Below are 18,193 nucleotides of genomic sequence, written 5' to 3'. Positions count from 1 at the left end.
TTTAAGACTGAACTGAAGAGGCGAGTCTCCACAGAAATATATAATTAGAACAGAGCCAAGCTAGCAGGGAGAGCCTTCTGGCCAAAAATGGCAAAAGTGCGAACTGTCCCAGCAGAGCTAGGCCAAGCCCACTGGTACAGTCACCCGCCCCAGCTCCCCCTCCTCCCCGCCAGGCTCCCTGAGCTATCACCGCCTCCTCCCGCCCCAGAGCCTGGTCCTCCCCTGCTGGCACTGGAATTCATCTCCCACTTGAGAATTTTTCCTGAGGCTGAAGCATCTGAAGTTGATCAGCAAACATTGGCCTCTCAGGGTTGAGAAATCTGTGAGGAAGCTATGCTCCCCCACCCTCCAGAGGCAGCCAGAGCGGCCACATATGCCTGAGAAGCTGCAGGCAGGATGATCAAAATCAGGTTGTAAGAACATCACCCGAGAGAAGACTCGGGGCGGGGGAGGAGCCGAGGCGGGAAAGGCAGGCCAAACAAGTGCCCACGAGCTGTGGTGTGGGAGGAATTCTGCTGTGTCACACGAAGGAGCTGCCGGGGCTTCCTGGAGGGCTGGGGACTGGAGGGTACAGCTGAGGAATGGCCTTCCAGCCTGTGGAGCCCCACATGGGGGGCTGGTCATGGTGGTCAAGACACAACGTGATACAGGCTGAAATCTCCAAGGAAGGTTCCTGGTTGGATTATTAACCCAGACGTTTACACTCCTTCGGGACGCTGACCATGTTTTCTCCATCTCTGGATCATCCCCAGGATGCCTCGTATGCAGTAGGATTTCTCAAAAGAAAGAAGTGGGGATAGGGAGGGTTCTTGGGCCCTTGTGAGTATACAGTGGTGCAAAGAAAAGGTATTCCTGGTGTGACAGGGTAAAGGAGACATGTAAGAGCTTTGCAAAAAACTAACCTGGGAGTGGTGAATTATTAACTTCTAATAATGCCCACGGAATGTAGCCTGAGTCCAGCTCTACAGAATCTTTGTCCAGATTAAGAGCTCTTCTGATCTCTCCCAAAGATGATTCAAATAGGCACGCTGCTTGGCCCCCTAAGATGGTCATGATACACACTTAAACCACAGGGCTCTCATCTTACCTGGCATCGGCTTCACTGTAGTATTCTCTGGCCACAATGTCTTCAAACAGCTCCCCGCCGGTAACACTGCAACCAACAAAAAGGATCAGAGGAGGCAGGTCACTTGGCCAACCCCAGCATCCAACAGGTAACAGGTCACACCGCACAACAGCTTTTAAAGAAGTGTCAACTCTACACGCATTTTGTCCGAGAGCCAAGAACACACCAATCCTTCAATGATATGGAACTTCTCCTTGGTACAACACGGGCCCTCCCTTCTCCCTGCACATTTCTGTTTCTGTAAGCTATAGATTAGCTAATAGTCTGGTAAAGATGAATATACAGGCATCTAAGAGAACATAATCGACCTACTCAGCCATAGTTTTATTTGAGACCAATATGAATACTACGATACAGCTGCCCAAGAAGGACAGACCTACTACTGAAGTTGAAGAATAATGAGACCAAGGACACAAGAGACCCAACCCTGAAAATACCAAAGAGGCATATCCAGGAGGTGAAGAGCCACTTTTAAGAAATTAAACCACAACCAAAGTGGAGTAGAGACCAATGGGAGCCCAATTTGCAACTAATAAAGGGTACCTTCAATTTCCCAGAATTTTTAAGGTCATGCAAAGAGCTATGTCCTATTTCTCCACTAAGGACAACACACCGAGAAGCAAGAAAAAAAGCATCTGCACAAGGTGTGCTGCTGAACAGAAATGCAAGAGCAATGCCATTCTGGGGTTCAGAGCCCTGGGGAGACACTGAGTGAGCAAGGAGACCCTCAGTAACCTGCCCATTACCAGAGGAAGTTCAAAATCAAACCCCTCTCCATGGGCAAAGGAGGGGGATCCTCGGCAGAGGCTGAAGACCCAGTTTAGGCCTTTTTTCCAAGCCTTCCTCTTGAGCCGGCTGGAGGGAAAGACCCCCACACCCTCAGAAAGTGGCACTTACAGGTCAAACACGAGGTAGTGAAACCCTTCTTCAGAAATACTGTCATGGAGGCGTACTGCAAGAGAGGAGATGGGGACAGAGATTAACAGAGGGAAAACTCAGAAATCCTACTCCTCTCCTCCTCGGCCACCCCAGCCCTGCCCCATCCTGTCAGCCCCACAGTCTCTCTCCTGAGAAGGGGCCACACGCCCAGCATCCCTGGTCCAAGGCAACATGGCCACAGAGCAGAGACAACCAGACCCCAGGTCCAGCGCTCTGGTCACCACCTCAGACTGCCTACGATGTAGGCGAGAGACAGAAGCTTTGTGGCTAAGAAGTAAGACAGGATGGAGAAAAGCGGGAACCTCTTTCCCAGAGGGGCTGGTCCCAGAGAAGGTGGTCCTGGCATATGACGCATGAGGATGCAACACAGAGCAAGAAGCACCTAGGGATGCGAACTGCAGGGGGACAGAGAATAACAAGATGGGAGAGCCTGAGAGCCTGGAGTAAATGGGAACAGAAGAATTAGGAGCAGGGGAAGAAGTGGGAAAGGCAGAACCCAGCAGGAAGGCATGTGGAACGAGGATGACGGATGGTGAGCACGGGAGGCAACACACAGACTCAGGCAACGACAATAATAACCGTTTATTAAGTGCTTACTACGTGCCAGGCCTTGTGTTAGGCTTTTTGTGTACATTACTTATGCTACGAGCATTTACTGAGTGCTACTGTGTGTTGGACCCTGTGGCAGATGGTGGGCTTTAGGAAGGACACAGTGCCGGGCTTCAAGGAGTTTATTATTCTTGATGACCACCTCGAGATAAGTATTACTCCCATTCCACAGATGAGGACACTGGAGGCTCAGAGACATATAGTATCTTTCCAAAGATGTGGTGGGTCCAGATGTGAACCCATCTCTTTCTGACTCCAAAGACTGGTTTATGTCACTGTTTCCTATAAGAAATGTGGAGTAGCCCACACACCCAGGCAACTAAGCAATGGAGCCCAGAGAGAAACCATTCACAAATGTGCCTACAACAGCATCAAAGATGGGTCCAGGAGGCTACCACATGGAGCTACAGTAATGCCTTCAAGAAAAGGCTGGCAAGCAGAATCCCTTCCCCTCCCCGCCTCCAGAGCTTGTGGGCAAAAGCTCAACCTCAGGTCTTCTGAGGTCTCCTCTTCAAGCTTCTGCCCACAGAGCCACCTCTGGGTTAAATGCCAACCCCTGAGCATCATTCTAACGCAAACGCAACTTTGTTTTGGCCAACCATCCTAGCTGCTCCTGTCCTTCCCCTCACCTGCACTCTCTTGACGGGGAGCCTACATTCCAAAGGGCTCCTTCTGTTTGACCGTCCAACCCGCAGCAGTTCCAGGAGCACCGTGCAGAGCGCTTCAGGAACGGCCTGACACCAAAACCAACCAGGGAAGATCTTGGATACAAAGAAATCACAGTGTCTTTTCTGTGTCGGGCCCCAACTAGCTCAAATGACAGCTTCCGTTTCCGTGTGAGATTGTTTCATCAGGGCCCGAGGCAATTCCCTACATCCCCTTCCCACCAAAGCAAGATCAGCCGAATGTAAAATACAGGCACTCAGCCATCACTAGAGCCCTGTGATTCTCCTCACTTGACACATGAGGACTCAGGCCTGCCAGGGCTAGAACCAGGGCCCGACAATTGTTTACGCTTCATACTGCCAACCTTATTAGATCTGATCTGGTTACTCGACCCCAAAATTCCACCAGAACTCAGTATTTCTGCGATTTGCCAACGGGATCAAAAACAGGTGGTACTTTTAAAACCCCTCCTCCTCAAAGGATTCTCTCCTATACTTGGGCACATAAGCTCATACTTCTCTAGGCCTGTGGGTGACAGAAGGAAGGAGCTACAGCCAGACCCCTACCTCCCTCTCACCCTAGCTAAGCCAGGCACGCTCAAGCGAACTCTCCCAAAGCCCTGCCACCCTCCCTCCTCACTTGTGAGTTGGTGTCTCACTCTGAGTCCTGCTGCAGCTGCTGCTCCCTCGCTTCCAAAAGGACATTCCATTTAATTAAAAATTTGCTATTAAAAAGCATTAAAGTGTGTAATACAAATAATCCCCTGGAAATCAGCTGTCCCAGAAGCTAAAGACCAGCTTCATTAGGGAGGTGACGAACAGCAGCAGGACGGTGCACGAACAGGGCAGCAGGTACAATGCTAACAGCCACTCCCAGGGGAGTCCTGCCTCCCCAGGATCCCTGCCCCCAGGCCCACCCCCAGCCCAGCACAGCAGGGCTGAGAACAGGGCAAAAAGGGCAGGCATCCATGCATCTGCCTAGACAGCGAGTCATTGGCACTTGTGCTTCTCCAGGAAGGCCACACACAGAGCCCAGGTGGGAGGAAGCTGGGAGGGGAATCACAAGAGCAGAGCAGCAAAGGAAGACTAATCCTCCCAGGCCGCCCAACCCAGAGAATGGCTTTGATGTGTCTCCCAGAGCAAGGCACCGCCAAGGCAAGGAGGGACAGGTGTGGAAGGCTCCATCTCTGAGCAAGGCTGCTGTCTTTTTTTCTTTTTTTTCCATTTGTAAAGAAAATTAACAGGGGACTGAGAACAAGAGGAGAAACTTGACTGCACCCCTCTAACTGCCAACCTAGCAGATTCTGGATAATAATGGTCCAAATTACAATACCTAACACTTAGTTGAGCTGTTTCAATGTGCTAGGCATCATGCCAAGTGCTTTACAAATGTTATTTGATTGAACCCTTGCATGAGTTCTGTAGAGTAGGTACTTCTATTACCTCCATCTAACAGGGACAGGAAACGGAGGCTCCAAAAGAAACTCACCCAAAGTTATACTGAATGGCAGAGCTGAGACTTGAGGCCAAAGCAAACCGACCTCAAGATCCCTGATTCCGTCGAACTGCCTGCTAGGGAGTCACTTTCTCCATCCTCTCAGGCAAAGACGCTCCAACCTGTCCCCACTAGCCCTGGCCATTCTGATTCGCCCAACAATGTCTATTCGGCACTTCCCTGAAGCAGGCGTGGCTGTACATGCCGTGGACACGGCTGTGAACAAACCCAGCTCTGCCACCATGCAGCCTCTGGGGGAGTGGGGAAGGCGGGCTTTAAAGAGGCACTTACACAAATGTGTAACCAAGCACTACTGTGCTGAGGACTGTCAGGGAGAAGTAAAGGATGCTATGGATGCACGGAGAAAAAAAATCCAACACCCAAGCCATTCCACAGTCATGAGAGGGTATGAAGGCCAAGGAGGACCAGACCAACTCTAGACAGGAAGATGTGGGGAATGGGTATGAAGCATTTACGGTATTACAGTGATGAACCCAATGCTCGTTCTTTTACAAACTGTGGAAGGAAGAACAGGTTGAAAAAGAAACACTTGATGTCTCAGACCTTCAAATACTGACAAAGCCACAACTCAAACTCTGTGGCTATTTCCAATTCTTTAAAAAACACCCAACAGTATGCCACATTTTAACTAACAAATTTTGGTCAAAAAAGCGCGGACAAAGTATCACGGTTCACGTCCATGGGGAATAACACGGCGGGAAGGAGGAGGACCTGCGGTCCCATGGGCTGGTGAGGGACGAATGCTGCCCTCCAGAAACAGATAGACAGGGAGTTGGGAGCTGCTCGGCTATAATCCAAAGTTTCCTTCTCTTTCTTCGCAACTGTGTGTGTTACGCTTACTATTAGGTGTATGGGCCCCAAGGTAAAAGGCAGCCAGGCTTAAAGAACTTGTGAACTGGGTCGGGGCTGGAGGTCTAGGAAGGATCATTTCCAGAAGCTGGAATCTCCATTTTCATCATTTCCATTTATTTCCTAGGCCTCCTTTGCTCACTGAACCTTCTCAAAACAAATCCACGAAGAGGCACAGATAACAAAATGGAGGCACAGGTGGGTGAAATCATGTGCCAGAGGTCACAGCTAACCAGCAAGTCCCAGATTCAAACCTGGAGGACTTGACACCAAAGCACAGACCTTTGCTTCTCCACAGGCAGTCCCTGGACCAGCAGCGTGAGCATCACCTGAAGACGTGAGGAAACTTAGGTCCACCCCAGACCTACTGAATCAGAATCTGAATTTTAACACGGTCCCTAGCTGATGCATCAGCACATGAACGTTTGAGAAGTGCTGCTCTAAACCACAACGCTAGACTGTGATCGAAACTGCTGGGGCAGCTCAGCACGAAGGAAGACAGAGTCTATTCATCAGAGGAATCTGGAGCAGGGAGCAAGCAGATCACAGGTAGAAGACACTTCATTCAGACTCTAGACGATCAGCACCACTGCCTTTTCCTCCTCTCAACTCCACACCTCTGGCCACTCTCCCAGGGCTGTTTCAGGTTCTGCAGTATGCCTCGTAACCAACAGACTTTACCTTTTATAGCAATTCTGGGCTCATAGCAAAACTGAGAGGGGAGCACAGAGAGCTCCCACCTAGCCCCTGTCCTCACACAGGCACAGCCTCGCCCACTATCAACATCCCCACCAGAGCAGCGCATTTGTTACAACGGATGAACCTACGTTGACACACCATTATCACCCAGAGTCCATCGTTTACAGTAGAGTTCCCTCTTCCAACAGGCTTTCAACTTCTGGGGCAGAATATCTATTAGGGAAAAAAAAACTGGGGGTGCCTGGCTCCTTGTACCAAATGCCCTTCTGAACTCAAGTGCCTGTGAGTCTGACAATAACCAGAGGTGCACCATGTGCTCTCTTCTCTCCGTTTCCCAACTCTGCACCACTCTTGGGCTGGTCCACTTGTATCCCCGAGGGATGGAGTTAGAGGCTACAGCCAAAAGGGCCACAGCTCTGAAGGACGGAGCAGTGGAGAGAGGAGAGGAATAGCGAACTAAGGGGACAAAACTGCCTCCTTTTCCACTACAAGCCAGGTCGGCATCCATGGCAACCCCCGCCTCCTGGACCTGCAGCTCCCCCACATCTCCAGGAGTCCCACTGGAAGCCAGAGAGCCTGGCCAGCCTGTTCTCCCAGGACATGGTCCTCACTCACCCTTCCCTCTCCCTGCCCTTGACCCCAAAATAGGGCCTCAGACCAACACCCCAGGATCTGGGAGCAGTCATGAAATGGGAGCACAGTTCTAGGCAATCAGACACTGACAAAGGGAGTGTGCCTTGTCTGGTCCTGCTGCCTCCCTGACAGAGCAGATGGCCGGGGTACGTGGTCCCTCCATCTGCCTTAATTGTGAGCTGGGGACAGGTGGTTATAAAGAGAAAAAGGAAAAACGGGGGGGGAGGGGGGAGCAGCAGCGGTGGCTACCAAACCAAGTAACGTCTAAAGGTCAAAAAGTATATATCTAATCTTTAAAAAACCATGAAAAGACGGTTAGGGCATTATTCAGCTAGAATCCCAGTTTTGTACTTCCTGGTTGATTCTCAACTGTCTTCACCCTACCCTGACCCTTCTGTGGTCAACCACGCTCATGTCGCAGGTAACACAGATATGGTTCTGCCTCTTGCATCATCTACCCCACCCCTTGTTCTCCTCCCTCCAGGAGGACAATTCATCATTGCTCTATGAGTTGGTCACATGGGGCATAAGGAAAGGAAATTGCTATCTGCAGACCCTGAGATCTGGGACTGGACACCTAACTGCTTCTGTGCTCGCGGATGGCTGAAGTCACCCACATGCTTTTTTCCTCCTGTTCTGGAACTGCTAGGTCAGGGGTAACAAGCTCACAAAGCCTAGAGGTACCAAGTGGGCAGTACAAATGTGAGATAACAACAAGGACGGTGGCCAACGGGCTAAAGGGGCAGCCACTGGCCGGCCCCCGCTGATTCGGGCCATGCTTGGATGTAGGCTCAGCAGAGCCAAACCTTCTGATTCGAAAGATGGGGAAACAGAATTTTTCTGATAATGTAAAATCTCGTTTTTAAATACTGGCAAATAATAAAAATATTTTTAAACCACTGAGCTGGCCAAACAAAACATGCCTGAATTTGTGACTGCTGTTTTAGCTGTTCCCCTCCGTCATTTTCCTCCTATTCAAGGCAATGCTTTGGTCCCCACCGTGCTGCTTTCAGGTGAGGATCTAACTTCAGAGAGCTCCAGTAGTTCCAGGCCCAGGACTCGTGAGCTGAGAGGTGCTGGCTCCGAGGGAGACTGCACCAGGCAGAGCTGAGCACCAGCTATGCCCATCTGCTTCGGGTGTAATCCAAGCTGCTGATTGCCATCTATAAAGCCCTGCATGGTTGCAGTTCTGGTTACCTCCGAGCTCCTCTCCCCTTGGGCTGGAGTACGACCTCACTCTCCTACGGAGGAGCTTATGGTGAGCATTCTAGCCCGAGATCTGGGAAGCTGGAGGCTGAGTAGCTCTGGAGGAAGCATCGCGCTTCGGCAAGTCGCCTCACAGCCCCGGCCACCAACCCAGCAGAGCAGGCGGCCTCCGGGGCACCGTGGGAGCCCCGATATTTAGGCCATGCCTGAGGAGCACGGAAAACGTGTTGTCCTTTGTGATGATCAGAGCTTTCAGAGAAAACCTAAGCGGTGCTCCCTGCTCTGCCTCAAGTCAAGCCTGGGGTTTCTGCTCAGACACTGCAGCCAGCCCAGTTTCTGTCCCCTCTGTGAGAAGCACCGAATCAGGGCCAACGCTTTTGGCAAAGACTACTTCAGCGGAACAATGTAAAACTGAGCTGGAGTGGGTTGTGGCAGGCGAACCTCCTCAGGCTTTAGAACAACCAACAATGTGCTCTTGTCCCCCAAGTCAGGGTGGGAGCAGGGAGAAATCCTCTTTTTTCTCCTTCTCCATCCGAGTGGCTTCTGCCATCCCTTCTCCAGAGAAGCCAGGCGGGTGGGCAGCTTGCTTCCCTGGCTCCGGGGAATACAAACGGGAGCGCCATGGAAACCCCCAGAGTGTGCACGACACCGCGACAGGAACAAAACTCTTTCAAGTCCAGAAACAAAATCCGGACTCTTTTATGACGGCTGTGGAAGGCCCCTCGTGAGGGATGCTGGCAGGCTATTAGCCCAGAGCCTCACATACCGAGGACCTGGACCTCAGCCCAAAGACGGAAGGAGAGGAGGAAAAAAGGGAGTCTGAAACATACTCTGATACCTCACTCCCAGCCCTGAGATGGCACCATTGGGATGGAGACACTCAGGTCTCTGAACTAGAATGCCCCAGAATTCTGAGCAATATATGGCTACTATCCTGCTTGGGCAAAAAAAAGAGAGCAGGCAAAGGCCCAGGGACAGAGTGGTTCCCTACACAAAAACAGTGGATCTCTGTTCTCTCCACCATCCACAAAATACCCAAGAAATGCTCTATATAAGGGCACTTACCAATGTTTGGATGTTTCAAAAGTCGGCATATCCGGGCCTCACGTTCTAGTTTCTGGTGATCTAAGAGCAGAAGAGAGAAAACAAGCCATCAAACATCCATTCTATTTGTGGCCGCCTGGCTATTCATATGCCTTCAATTCTTAGGCACCAACTATGCCCTTTTTACAATTTGCTGAATTAATACAGCAGGTCCTGGCAATTCTGGAGACAGGTATTAATGACAACCTTTTCCCAATGAAGAAGTGCCTTAGGAAAGCTTCCCAAGCTAGTGAGTGGCAGAGCTGGGATTTGAATCCAGGACTAACTAAAACTCTGGTGCTCTTTCCACCACAGCAGGAATTTTACTGGGCCAGGGTGTCCAGAATCTCTTCCTTGTTGGAAATACTACTAATAATAATAGCTAAGTTTTATTGAACACGTACTACATGACCAGACATTGTGCTAGGATTTTTGCATCTATTCTCTAATTTAGTCTTCACGGCAACCCTGAAATATAATGACGCTGACAACGAAGACGGTGATCATTTGAAAAAAATAATCCTAGCTAACATTTATGGAGAGCTTACTTCTACACCAGGTGAACACATCTTTTAATTCAGTCTCCTAACAACTGAGTGAGGTTGGTAGTATTACACTGCCCATTTTGCAGAAATCCTGCTGGCTGCCCGCTGCGGGGAGCGCTGATGTCTTGGCACTCAGGCTCTGGGGTTACTCTGCTTAGGCGAAATGACCAGAATCCAAGAGCCCACAAATTTAAGCAAGCTGTGTTGGTCAGTTCCTGCCCCAGGAAGGCAGCGTTCCAGGGAGTAGAAAGAGAGGCTGCTACTACTGAAAGCAAGGTGGCCTAGGAGCCCTGCACGCTCTACCCCCCGGCTCCACTTGCTGGAATCCCACCAAAGTCACCTCCTTCACAGAGTCTTTCCTGTTTCTCCTGGTAAACGATGATTTCTCTCCCCGGGACCCGCCCCCATCTCCCATAGTACCCCTTCTAATTCTCACGTCACACATGACATCACGTGTCTTTCAGTCACAAGCTCTTCAAAGGGTGGGACCTCTCTGTGTGATGCTTCCTAGAGTTCCTTCCATACCAGAGGCTTCATAACGGTTTATCAATAACACTGACAGTGGCAGTAAAAACTATTATTTACTAAGCACTTACTATATGCCAGGCAGAGGCATGGATTATCTTATTTCATCCTCACAGAAACCCTGTGAAGTGGAGGATCTGTTTAGCGCCACTACATTGCAAAGGAGGAGACTGAGGCTCAAAAGTTTCACGTAAACCTGCCCAAGGTCACGTAGACAGGCAGTGGATGCCGGTGGTCCGAGCCTAGAGCCCTCTTTCCCCATCACTATGTTACGATGACAGGATAAAGAAGAGCAACAAGGAAAGACTCCGGGCTTTGGGGGGCATAGTCCAGTGCGCTCCAACTTCTCCAGGTCCAGGCAGGTACCCTCCCATCTATACCTGCCAAACGAGTCCCACCTCCCTTGGTAGGGGCTTCTGCTCATCCCACCTCTACCTAAACAGCAAAGAGCGTCATGACCCTTGCAACCCTCACAACCATCCTACCAGGCAGGTGCATTGATTATCCCCATTTTACAGATGATAAAACAGGCCCAGAGAAGTTGTATAACTTGCCCGAGATCCTACAGCAGGAAAGGGATAGTACTGCGACTTCAAGCCCAGGCCTGCCTGAGATAATGTATGGATGAGAAGGAATTCATCTTTATTGTTTCACCAACCACGCTAAACGTTCCCTCCAGGGGTGGCTCTGCTTTAAGAAAGAGGTGGGGACAGGCAGAGATTAGTTCCTGCTGCCCAGCTAATCCACCCCAGCTGCCCAAAGATCTGGGTCAGGCCTTCCTTCCCATCCTCAAGTTTGGTATGACCCCTGACCAGGATGCAGCCAGGAGAACCCCAGGTAATCCCACACTGCCTGGGATCCCTCAGAGCCAGGGACCTTCAGAAGGTAGGGCAGTTGAGGAAGCAGCACTAGCCCTGCCTGGTGGCAGGGGAGCTTGCTTCTTCCAGATCTGGCCGGAGGATGTCAGGGCGACCCCACCTTCCTCCCCACCCCTGGATGTGGGATGGTGGTACCAAGCTAGCCACCCTAAAGCTGAAGACCCACCGGCCCTCTCTCTGACCACTCACCTCACACCCTCCAACCCACAACGCTCAGGCTTGGCTGCCCAGGCAGGTGCAGGAGAACGGTATCTTGCGATGCGGAGGTGGCAGCTGAGGGGAAGGCCCAGAAGATTAATGTTTATCTCCTCCCTTAAGTCTCTTACTGGCTAATGGTTACAGTTCCACAACAGCAACAGCACTAAAAATAAGGGTGCTCTGGCTTTATCAGTGACTCAGAGTAGGAAGAGAAGAGACACAGATTCACACTCCCAGCTCCTCGAAGGAGCTGCCCAGGGTCCAGAGGGTCCTATGTAGTCACTTAGTTCAACACTGACTCCAAAGAGCTGAGCCCCATGTTCTGCACAAGGCCTGTGTCTCCTCTGAACCTCGGGCTGCGTCTTGGTCCTTGCTCTGGTCCTCAGTCATGGAGTCTGGCCATTAACACAACAGTTTTGGAGTCAGACAGCCCCAGACTGAATCCTACAGTTGCCATGATGGATGAGCTATTAAACCCATCTGAGCTTCATTCATTCATTCATTCATTCATTCATTCAGAAAATACTTACTGAGGCCTACTCTGTGACAAGCACTGTTCCAGACTCTGGGGATACGGCAGTGAGTGAAAGAGATGACAATGCCCACCCTCCTGGAGCTCCTGTCTTAGTGGAGCTGGGTCGGGGGAGGGATGGCACATTGGATGTCGTGGCACATGTGACGGAGAAAAATAAAGCAGGGAAGCGGGAGAGTGGACACTTAAAATACGTGGTCAGGGAAGACCTCAGCAAGGAGGTGACATTTGGTTAGAACCCAAAGGAGGTGAGAGAGTGAGCCAGGCACAAAGCTTGGGAAACAGTTTCCTCACTTCTAAAATGGAGGCAGCGCTATCCGTGAATGAAATGATGTATTTGGGTAAACACTCAGCAGTGTCTGGCGCAAGGGAGAGCCTCCTTTCCAAGGGCCCAGTCATAAGAAGGACAAGGCCTCCCAGGCTGGGCTTGTGGCCACAGCCATCACCAAAGACACAAGCTGAGGCTCACTGCCTCAGCCTGGGCAGTCAGGGGGTCCACAGCACAGCAACTGAGCCCTCCAGCCTAGCTCCACCACAGCCTCCTGTTTGGGAGGGGCCAACCTGTGTCTACAGCCTACAGGGGAAGGTTAACAACAGGGGCTCATCAGAGACAGGACAGCCCAAGAAACGCCGCTGCCCATGAGATCCCTGGTCTTCCTCGGCCTCAGCCTTGCTGACTGTGGCGCCCTGCCATCCTGAAGCTCTGCTCAATGAGCCATGTGGTTTCTGCCTACCACGCTCTCCCTGCCTCCCGGCCGGCACCCCAACCTCTCCAGCTGTTGTCTCTTGTCCCTTTCCCCCCCTCACTTCCTGTCCTGTTGTCCCCTCCAGGGCTGCTCCACGTCTGGGAAAAAGCCAAGGACTCCACCCCAGCAGCAGCGGTGTTTTGGGAACAAGCAAGGTTTGCAGAGCATCTTCTCCCGCTGCAAGGTCTGTCCTATGAATTCAGCACCTCCAACCCCAAAAGGGGTAAGGCCACTGAACTGGCCTGCTCCACAGTGGTAGGTCCAGGTCCTGGCTTGGCATCCCTAGGTGATAACACATCAGCCAGTGCTCTTGTCACAAAGGCAGCCTTCTCCCTTAAGACACCCTTCCTTCCAGAGACCTCTGAGCTCGCTGTTCCTAGGGAACAGCCTAGACCTCCCAAGGCTGACCCTCTTCCCACCCACCTTTCGACTGGGCTCGTCCCCACCCCCTCACACGGCCCAGCCCCCCCTTCCTGTTTGACAACAGCCACTTCCCGCTTTTGCACAGGGCCACTTCCTGCCTGCCTGTGTGCTACTGCCATGGAGAGACCCACCCCTGCCGGCCTTCAGCCCAGCTCCAACCACAGCCCTGTGCAAGGATTTCCCCCTCAAGAGCAGAGGTAGCAAAAGGAGCAGAAAGCAGAAGCAGCCGTTATCAAGATCCCGCTTCAGGCCTTCCTAGCAGCCCACCCAGGACAAAGCCAGGCCCTGGGACACAAGGATCCCTTGAGGCCTCGCCTCTCCTGCCTTCTGCCTAAGCGCTTCAAGACTTGGTTCAGGGCACCACAAAGGCCAAACACCCTTGACAAGAAGGGCAGCAAGGAGTGACCAGATGCAGAAGACAGGAAAGCAGACAGTGAGGAAACCATGAGTGGCAAAGGAAAGGCAGATCCCCAGAAACACCTCTCTCCTAAGACCCAAAGGGAGATGCCTACCCCAAATTTACTCTCCTTCCCCAACAGGATGGGGGCAGATTCTCCACAGCTCTGCAGAGACACATTAGCTGATTTAGTGAAACTTCCGTGCAACCACGAATGCCAGCTTCAACTAAGCTTCTGCTGCCATCTAAACACACACCCCACTGTAAGTGGGAAAGGACACAGAGCTCTGCTCTGGCTATGGGGACCCCGCCCAAGTTCTAATCTCAATGACACCCTTGACTTTTCAAAGGATATTTCAAAGGTACGTGCCTGTGGCCCCAACATGTATTTGGAAAAGCTTCCCACAGCCCATCGAGTTCAGACGCTCGATGTGGGCATCTCCTCTCGCTGCTCTTCTGAGTGTCCCCTGAGGCCTCGCTCTGAGGAGAATAAACAAGGGCAGCATAGGGGTTTGGTGCCATAATCCACATTCCCCAGCTGCTTATAAACAGCTCCTGGCCTTGGGCACTGACTAGTGGGAATCCCAAGCCACAATCCCATTGACCTCACCCTGACATTGTGATGCCACATCCCTTCCTCTTTGAATCTCACTCTAAACGTGCAAAGTCCCCAATTAACAGCAAAGTCCGTGTATCATGTAAGAGCAGGGGCCATAGCTTCTAATTCCTTCACAACCATACACCTGGGGACTAGCTGAGGGCTGAGAATATAGCAGGACAGGGTCTGAAACATGCCCACGTGAACCCCTAAGGCTCTGTCCTTTAACCTGGTGTCTCCCACCTTCTCTTCAATCCTAACTCAAGCAGTTTTAACTGGGTGACACAAAGACCTGAGCCCTACTTTAGTCTTCGGATCTTAAGAAAGGAGAACTTTAACTAAGGAGGAAAAGGAGGGAGGCACCAAGAAGTGCCCCATAGTGAACGTCTCCCAAACCAGTCTGGACAGAGAAAATCCCCATGGGGTCACTAGCAAGCCCCAAGAAGGCAAGGCTCTGTCTCTGGACACTCTCAAGGGCCAGAACAGGGTCAGCTGCTGAGTTCTCCATGCCCCCGGCAGGGCTCTGGGTGCCTGCAGACTTTGCCCACTGTTTTGGTGACATTTCCTTCATGGTAACCAGCCCCAAGTAAAACATCCCAGGAAGCAGCCCCTAAAAATAGCTCCTCCCAGGGCAGCAGCAAGCAGGGGGAGGGGAAAGAGAGGGAGGAGAAAAGAGGGGAGCAGATGGGAAGCTGCTGCTGCTGCTGATAGGGCCCAGGAAGTAGAGGTGGTGTTGGGGGAAGAGGCTGGAAATATCCCCATCATAAAGCAGTCTCTACCCACAGAGGTGGTTACAGACGAAAGCGAGACCTAGCCAGCAAAAAGGAGGGATTTGCTCCACTGGGCTTAGAACTCTGGGCCTAGATGGAGAAGTATGGGGGTGATATATCAGGATTTATCATAGGAACAAAATATCCAGAATCTGTATTTTAAAGGCAAGAGCCAAAGGGTAAGTGAAGACCATACTGCTTAAGGATGCTGGGATCTTAGCACTGGCAAGATCACTGGCATGTCTACAGCTCAAAACAAACTAATCTTTTGTGTCTTGGTTTCCCCACTGGCCGTGGGACAGATCTGTCTGGCTACGGGAAGAAGACAAAGAGCCTCTGCCGAGAGGCACTCAGATGGTGCAAAGTGCCCATTTCTTCCTGTCACCACCCTTTTGGTACCTATGGGATCAGGCCCTTGTCATCCTGCCAAGGCTGTCCAGAGAGCAGCAAGCACAGAGATGAGCTTGTCGCACCCACTTCTCCCCTTCCCTTTCTCCAGCCTCAGCAGAGAATGGGGTCAGCCACTCACCTCTAGGGTTTCAGCACAGCCTCAAAGCTTGGAGCACTGCTCCTGACAAGGGACCAGAGCATGAAGCAAGAAGAAAGTAGGGACTTTTCCTACAGGATGGGGCCACCTTCCAACCTCTATCTATCTCCACCCTATGATGCCAGAACCCAAAGTCACTCTGGGAAGGGGTGGGAGGGCAGGGTGGCAGGCCAGTGTTGTACGAGCTAAGTCACACAGCTCACGGCATGACTATGTGATGAAACCGGCCCTTAGCACAAAGAAGGGGCCTCCAGGCTGCTTCCTCATCAACTCAGGGGGAAGAGTCAGAGGAGCTCTGTCACTTATATACAGGATGCCCATTTCTCTGACAACAGAAATGGGTCCATTTTATCCACAGGAGGAAAGCACAGTGTTGGTTCTAACCTCCTTAAATGCTTTCCCAAGTCCCAGAGTCCTAGTGCTCCAGGGCTGCATAGATTTCTCTTTCTTCTGTCCCTCCCTCATTGCTGTATCACTCTCCCCTCTCTTCATCCTTAACAGGAAAATTTCACTTGGAGATACCACAGGGGACACAAATGTCATGGGGGCCACTCAGGCCAACACTAAAGGGGCGGAGACTTTCAGCTGGCACCACCCAGGGGGATCCTATTTCAGTCTCCAGGGCCAGCTGGACCCAGGAAGGGACAGCCTTTGCTCTTCTGGGAGCCAACATGCCACAACCCCAGCCGCTCAGCTTGCCACAGCTTTGGACACAAACTGACACCCCAATCTGGGGGCTCAGAAGCAGGCCCCTAATCACAGAACAGCCCATGTGCACAGATGGCCACACAGGGGCCGAGACACCACCTGGAGAAGGCTAGGCTAAGCTGAGTCTGGTAACTCTCAGAGAGCATGGCCAGAGCACCTGTCATGACGGTCGCTGATTTGAGACGGCACTTCTTAAAGTGTGGCTCAGGGCCCACGTGCATGAAATTCACTAAGGCACTTGTCAAAAATGTAGATTCTGAGGTTCCACCCTAGACCTCCTGAAGCAGCATCTCAGTGGACAGCGCCCAGGAATCTGCATTTTTAACCAGTCTTCAAGGTGATTCTCTTGTACACTAAAATTGAAAATTGCTGCTTGGAGGAAGTCCCAACATTGCCCTATAAGGCCGTTTATGACAGGGAAGGAAGAGGATAAGCTGCACTGTCTTCCTATATCTCCCATTTGCTTTATTCCCCAAGCACAGGTCTTTAACCTCATCTGTCCTCTTCTACAGCTGTGTCAGGCCTACAGCCTGGCTCCATGGATCAGAAAGGGGAACCAAGCCAGCACTAGGGTACAAGGGTTCCAGCAACTTGGCTATGAGTTTCCTGAGAGCCAAAGCCAAAAGGCCAACAGGCTGGTTACACAGTCCATTCATTCAACACGTACAGGAGGCTCAGTATGTATCAGGCACTTTGCTGCATTAGTGTGTATCAGGCCCCACCCATGCCAAAGTAAAAGAAACAGATATGGTTTGTATCCTTACCTCCCAGGTCCTGGGGAAGGGGAAAGCTTTTGCTTACATTTAGCTTCAATAGAAATTTCTTCACATGGGGTATACAGATTAAATAAATAAACAAACAAAGTAAGAGCTGTAACAGATTTCATAATATTGTCATCAATAGCACCTCTTAGTAAGGTAAAGTGTCCTATCACAGTGAAAGCAACTGGAATTCAGATAAATGGTCCAAATAGAGAAGTCTCTTATGATGTGACTGCTCCAAGGATAAGTCCTAAACTACATAGAGAAAAGAAAGGGCTATTTGCCCTTCAACTGTAGCAATATGGGGAATGCTTTGGATATAGGCAAGAGAGTGGGATATAAAATGTTATGCTCCACGAGGTGAAAATCTATATGCATATGAATAAAGATACGAAGGGAACATGAAGATGTAAAAATAAAAAAAGACATAAGGGCTCAGGCTCCTGGGGGATGGGGTGCTCTTAAATCTTAAAATAACGACTTATCATTGCCATCACCTGGCCCACTAGCTCTGCATCCAAGCCCATTTTAAATGCCTCCTTCAGCCTAGCTGAGAGCTAAGCTTGGAACCATGGGCTCCCTTAAGAGCCCCAGCTTCACACCTATTGCTGTTCCAAAGCAAATGAAGTGACGTTATGTGACTTTCAGTGACTCTACATAGACAGGCCCACAGACAAAGACAGTGCTCAATGCTCAGCCACACACATTCCCTACCTTGTCGCACAGCCACCATCACGAGTCCCCGAGGCCACCATGACAAGAAATAACAGAGTAAAAGGATTCCCATCCAGAGCTGACCCCCCAGAAGACCAGGTGATCTCTCCCTGTGCCTCCTGGGCCACCTCACCATGGATGCCAAGGAGAACCAGCCTGACACTCTCTCTTTCACTCTGCAGCACAGAGGATCACAAACAAGAAAGACAGCAGGCAGAGAGACTCAGCACACACAGCAAGCTCCTTCAGACCCTCATGGATGCCCCTGGTGGGCCCACCACATTCCCAGACACAGAAATTCAACACCTGTGGAGCTCTAGACAGACAGACAGCGACCAGTGAAACCCAGCCCCAGCTGCTGCACCTTTATAAAATATACAGCGTAAACTGAGAGGCTGCAGGGAAGCCACGGCCTTCACTCCCTAACCCCATGGGCTCCAGCCCAGTGGGCACCCGGGCCCAGCCCTCCCAAGGAGCTCACATCCCCCACGCCCACACCTACAGCACAGCCCCCGATGGCTCCCGC

At 51.3% G+C, this 18,193-nt stretch overlaps 1 protein-coding gene across 18 annotated transcripts in view; it reads right to left on the bottom strand.

The window, feature by feature from the left end:
- Positions 1–18,193, bottom strand: part of CAMK2G (calcium/calmodulin dependent protein kinase II gamma) — a 53,699-nt gene that overhangs the window by 31,827 nt on the left and 3,679 nt on the right. For 17 of the 18 annotated variants that reach the window (XM_057737303.1, XM_057737302.1, XM_057737312.1 and 14 more), the window contains exons 3-5: positions 9,308–9,367; positions 2,024–2,078; positions 1,088–1,153 (exon numbers count right to left, since the gene is read on the bottom strand). In XM_057737303.1, coding sequence (XP_057593286.1) covers positions 1,088–1,153; positions 2,024–2,078; positions 9,308–9,367 — 181 coding nt within the window. The remainder of the gene's footprint in view (positions 1–1,087; positions 1,154–2,023; positions 2,079–9,307; positions 9,368–18,193) is intronic. The other variant, XM_057737318.1, reaches the window with a different exon arrangement.

This window comes from Hippopotamus amphibius, chromosome 5 (genome assembly GCF_030028045.1).
Source record: "Hippopotamus amphibius kiboko isolate mHipAmp2 chromosome 5, mHipAmp2.hap2, whole genome shotgun sequence".
Taxonomy (NCBI): Eukaryota; Metazoa; Chordata; class Mammalia; order Artiodactyla; family Hippopotamidae; genus Hippopotamus; species Hippopotamus amphibius.
Note: the sequence above shows the minus strand (reverse complement) of the source record. Positions and strands in the feature narration are given on the sequence as shown.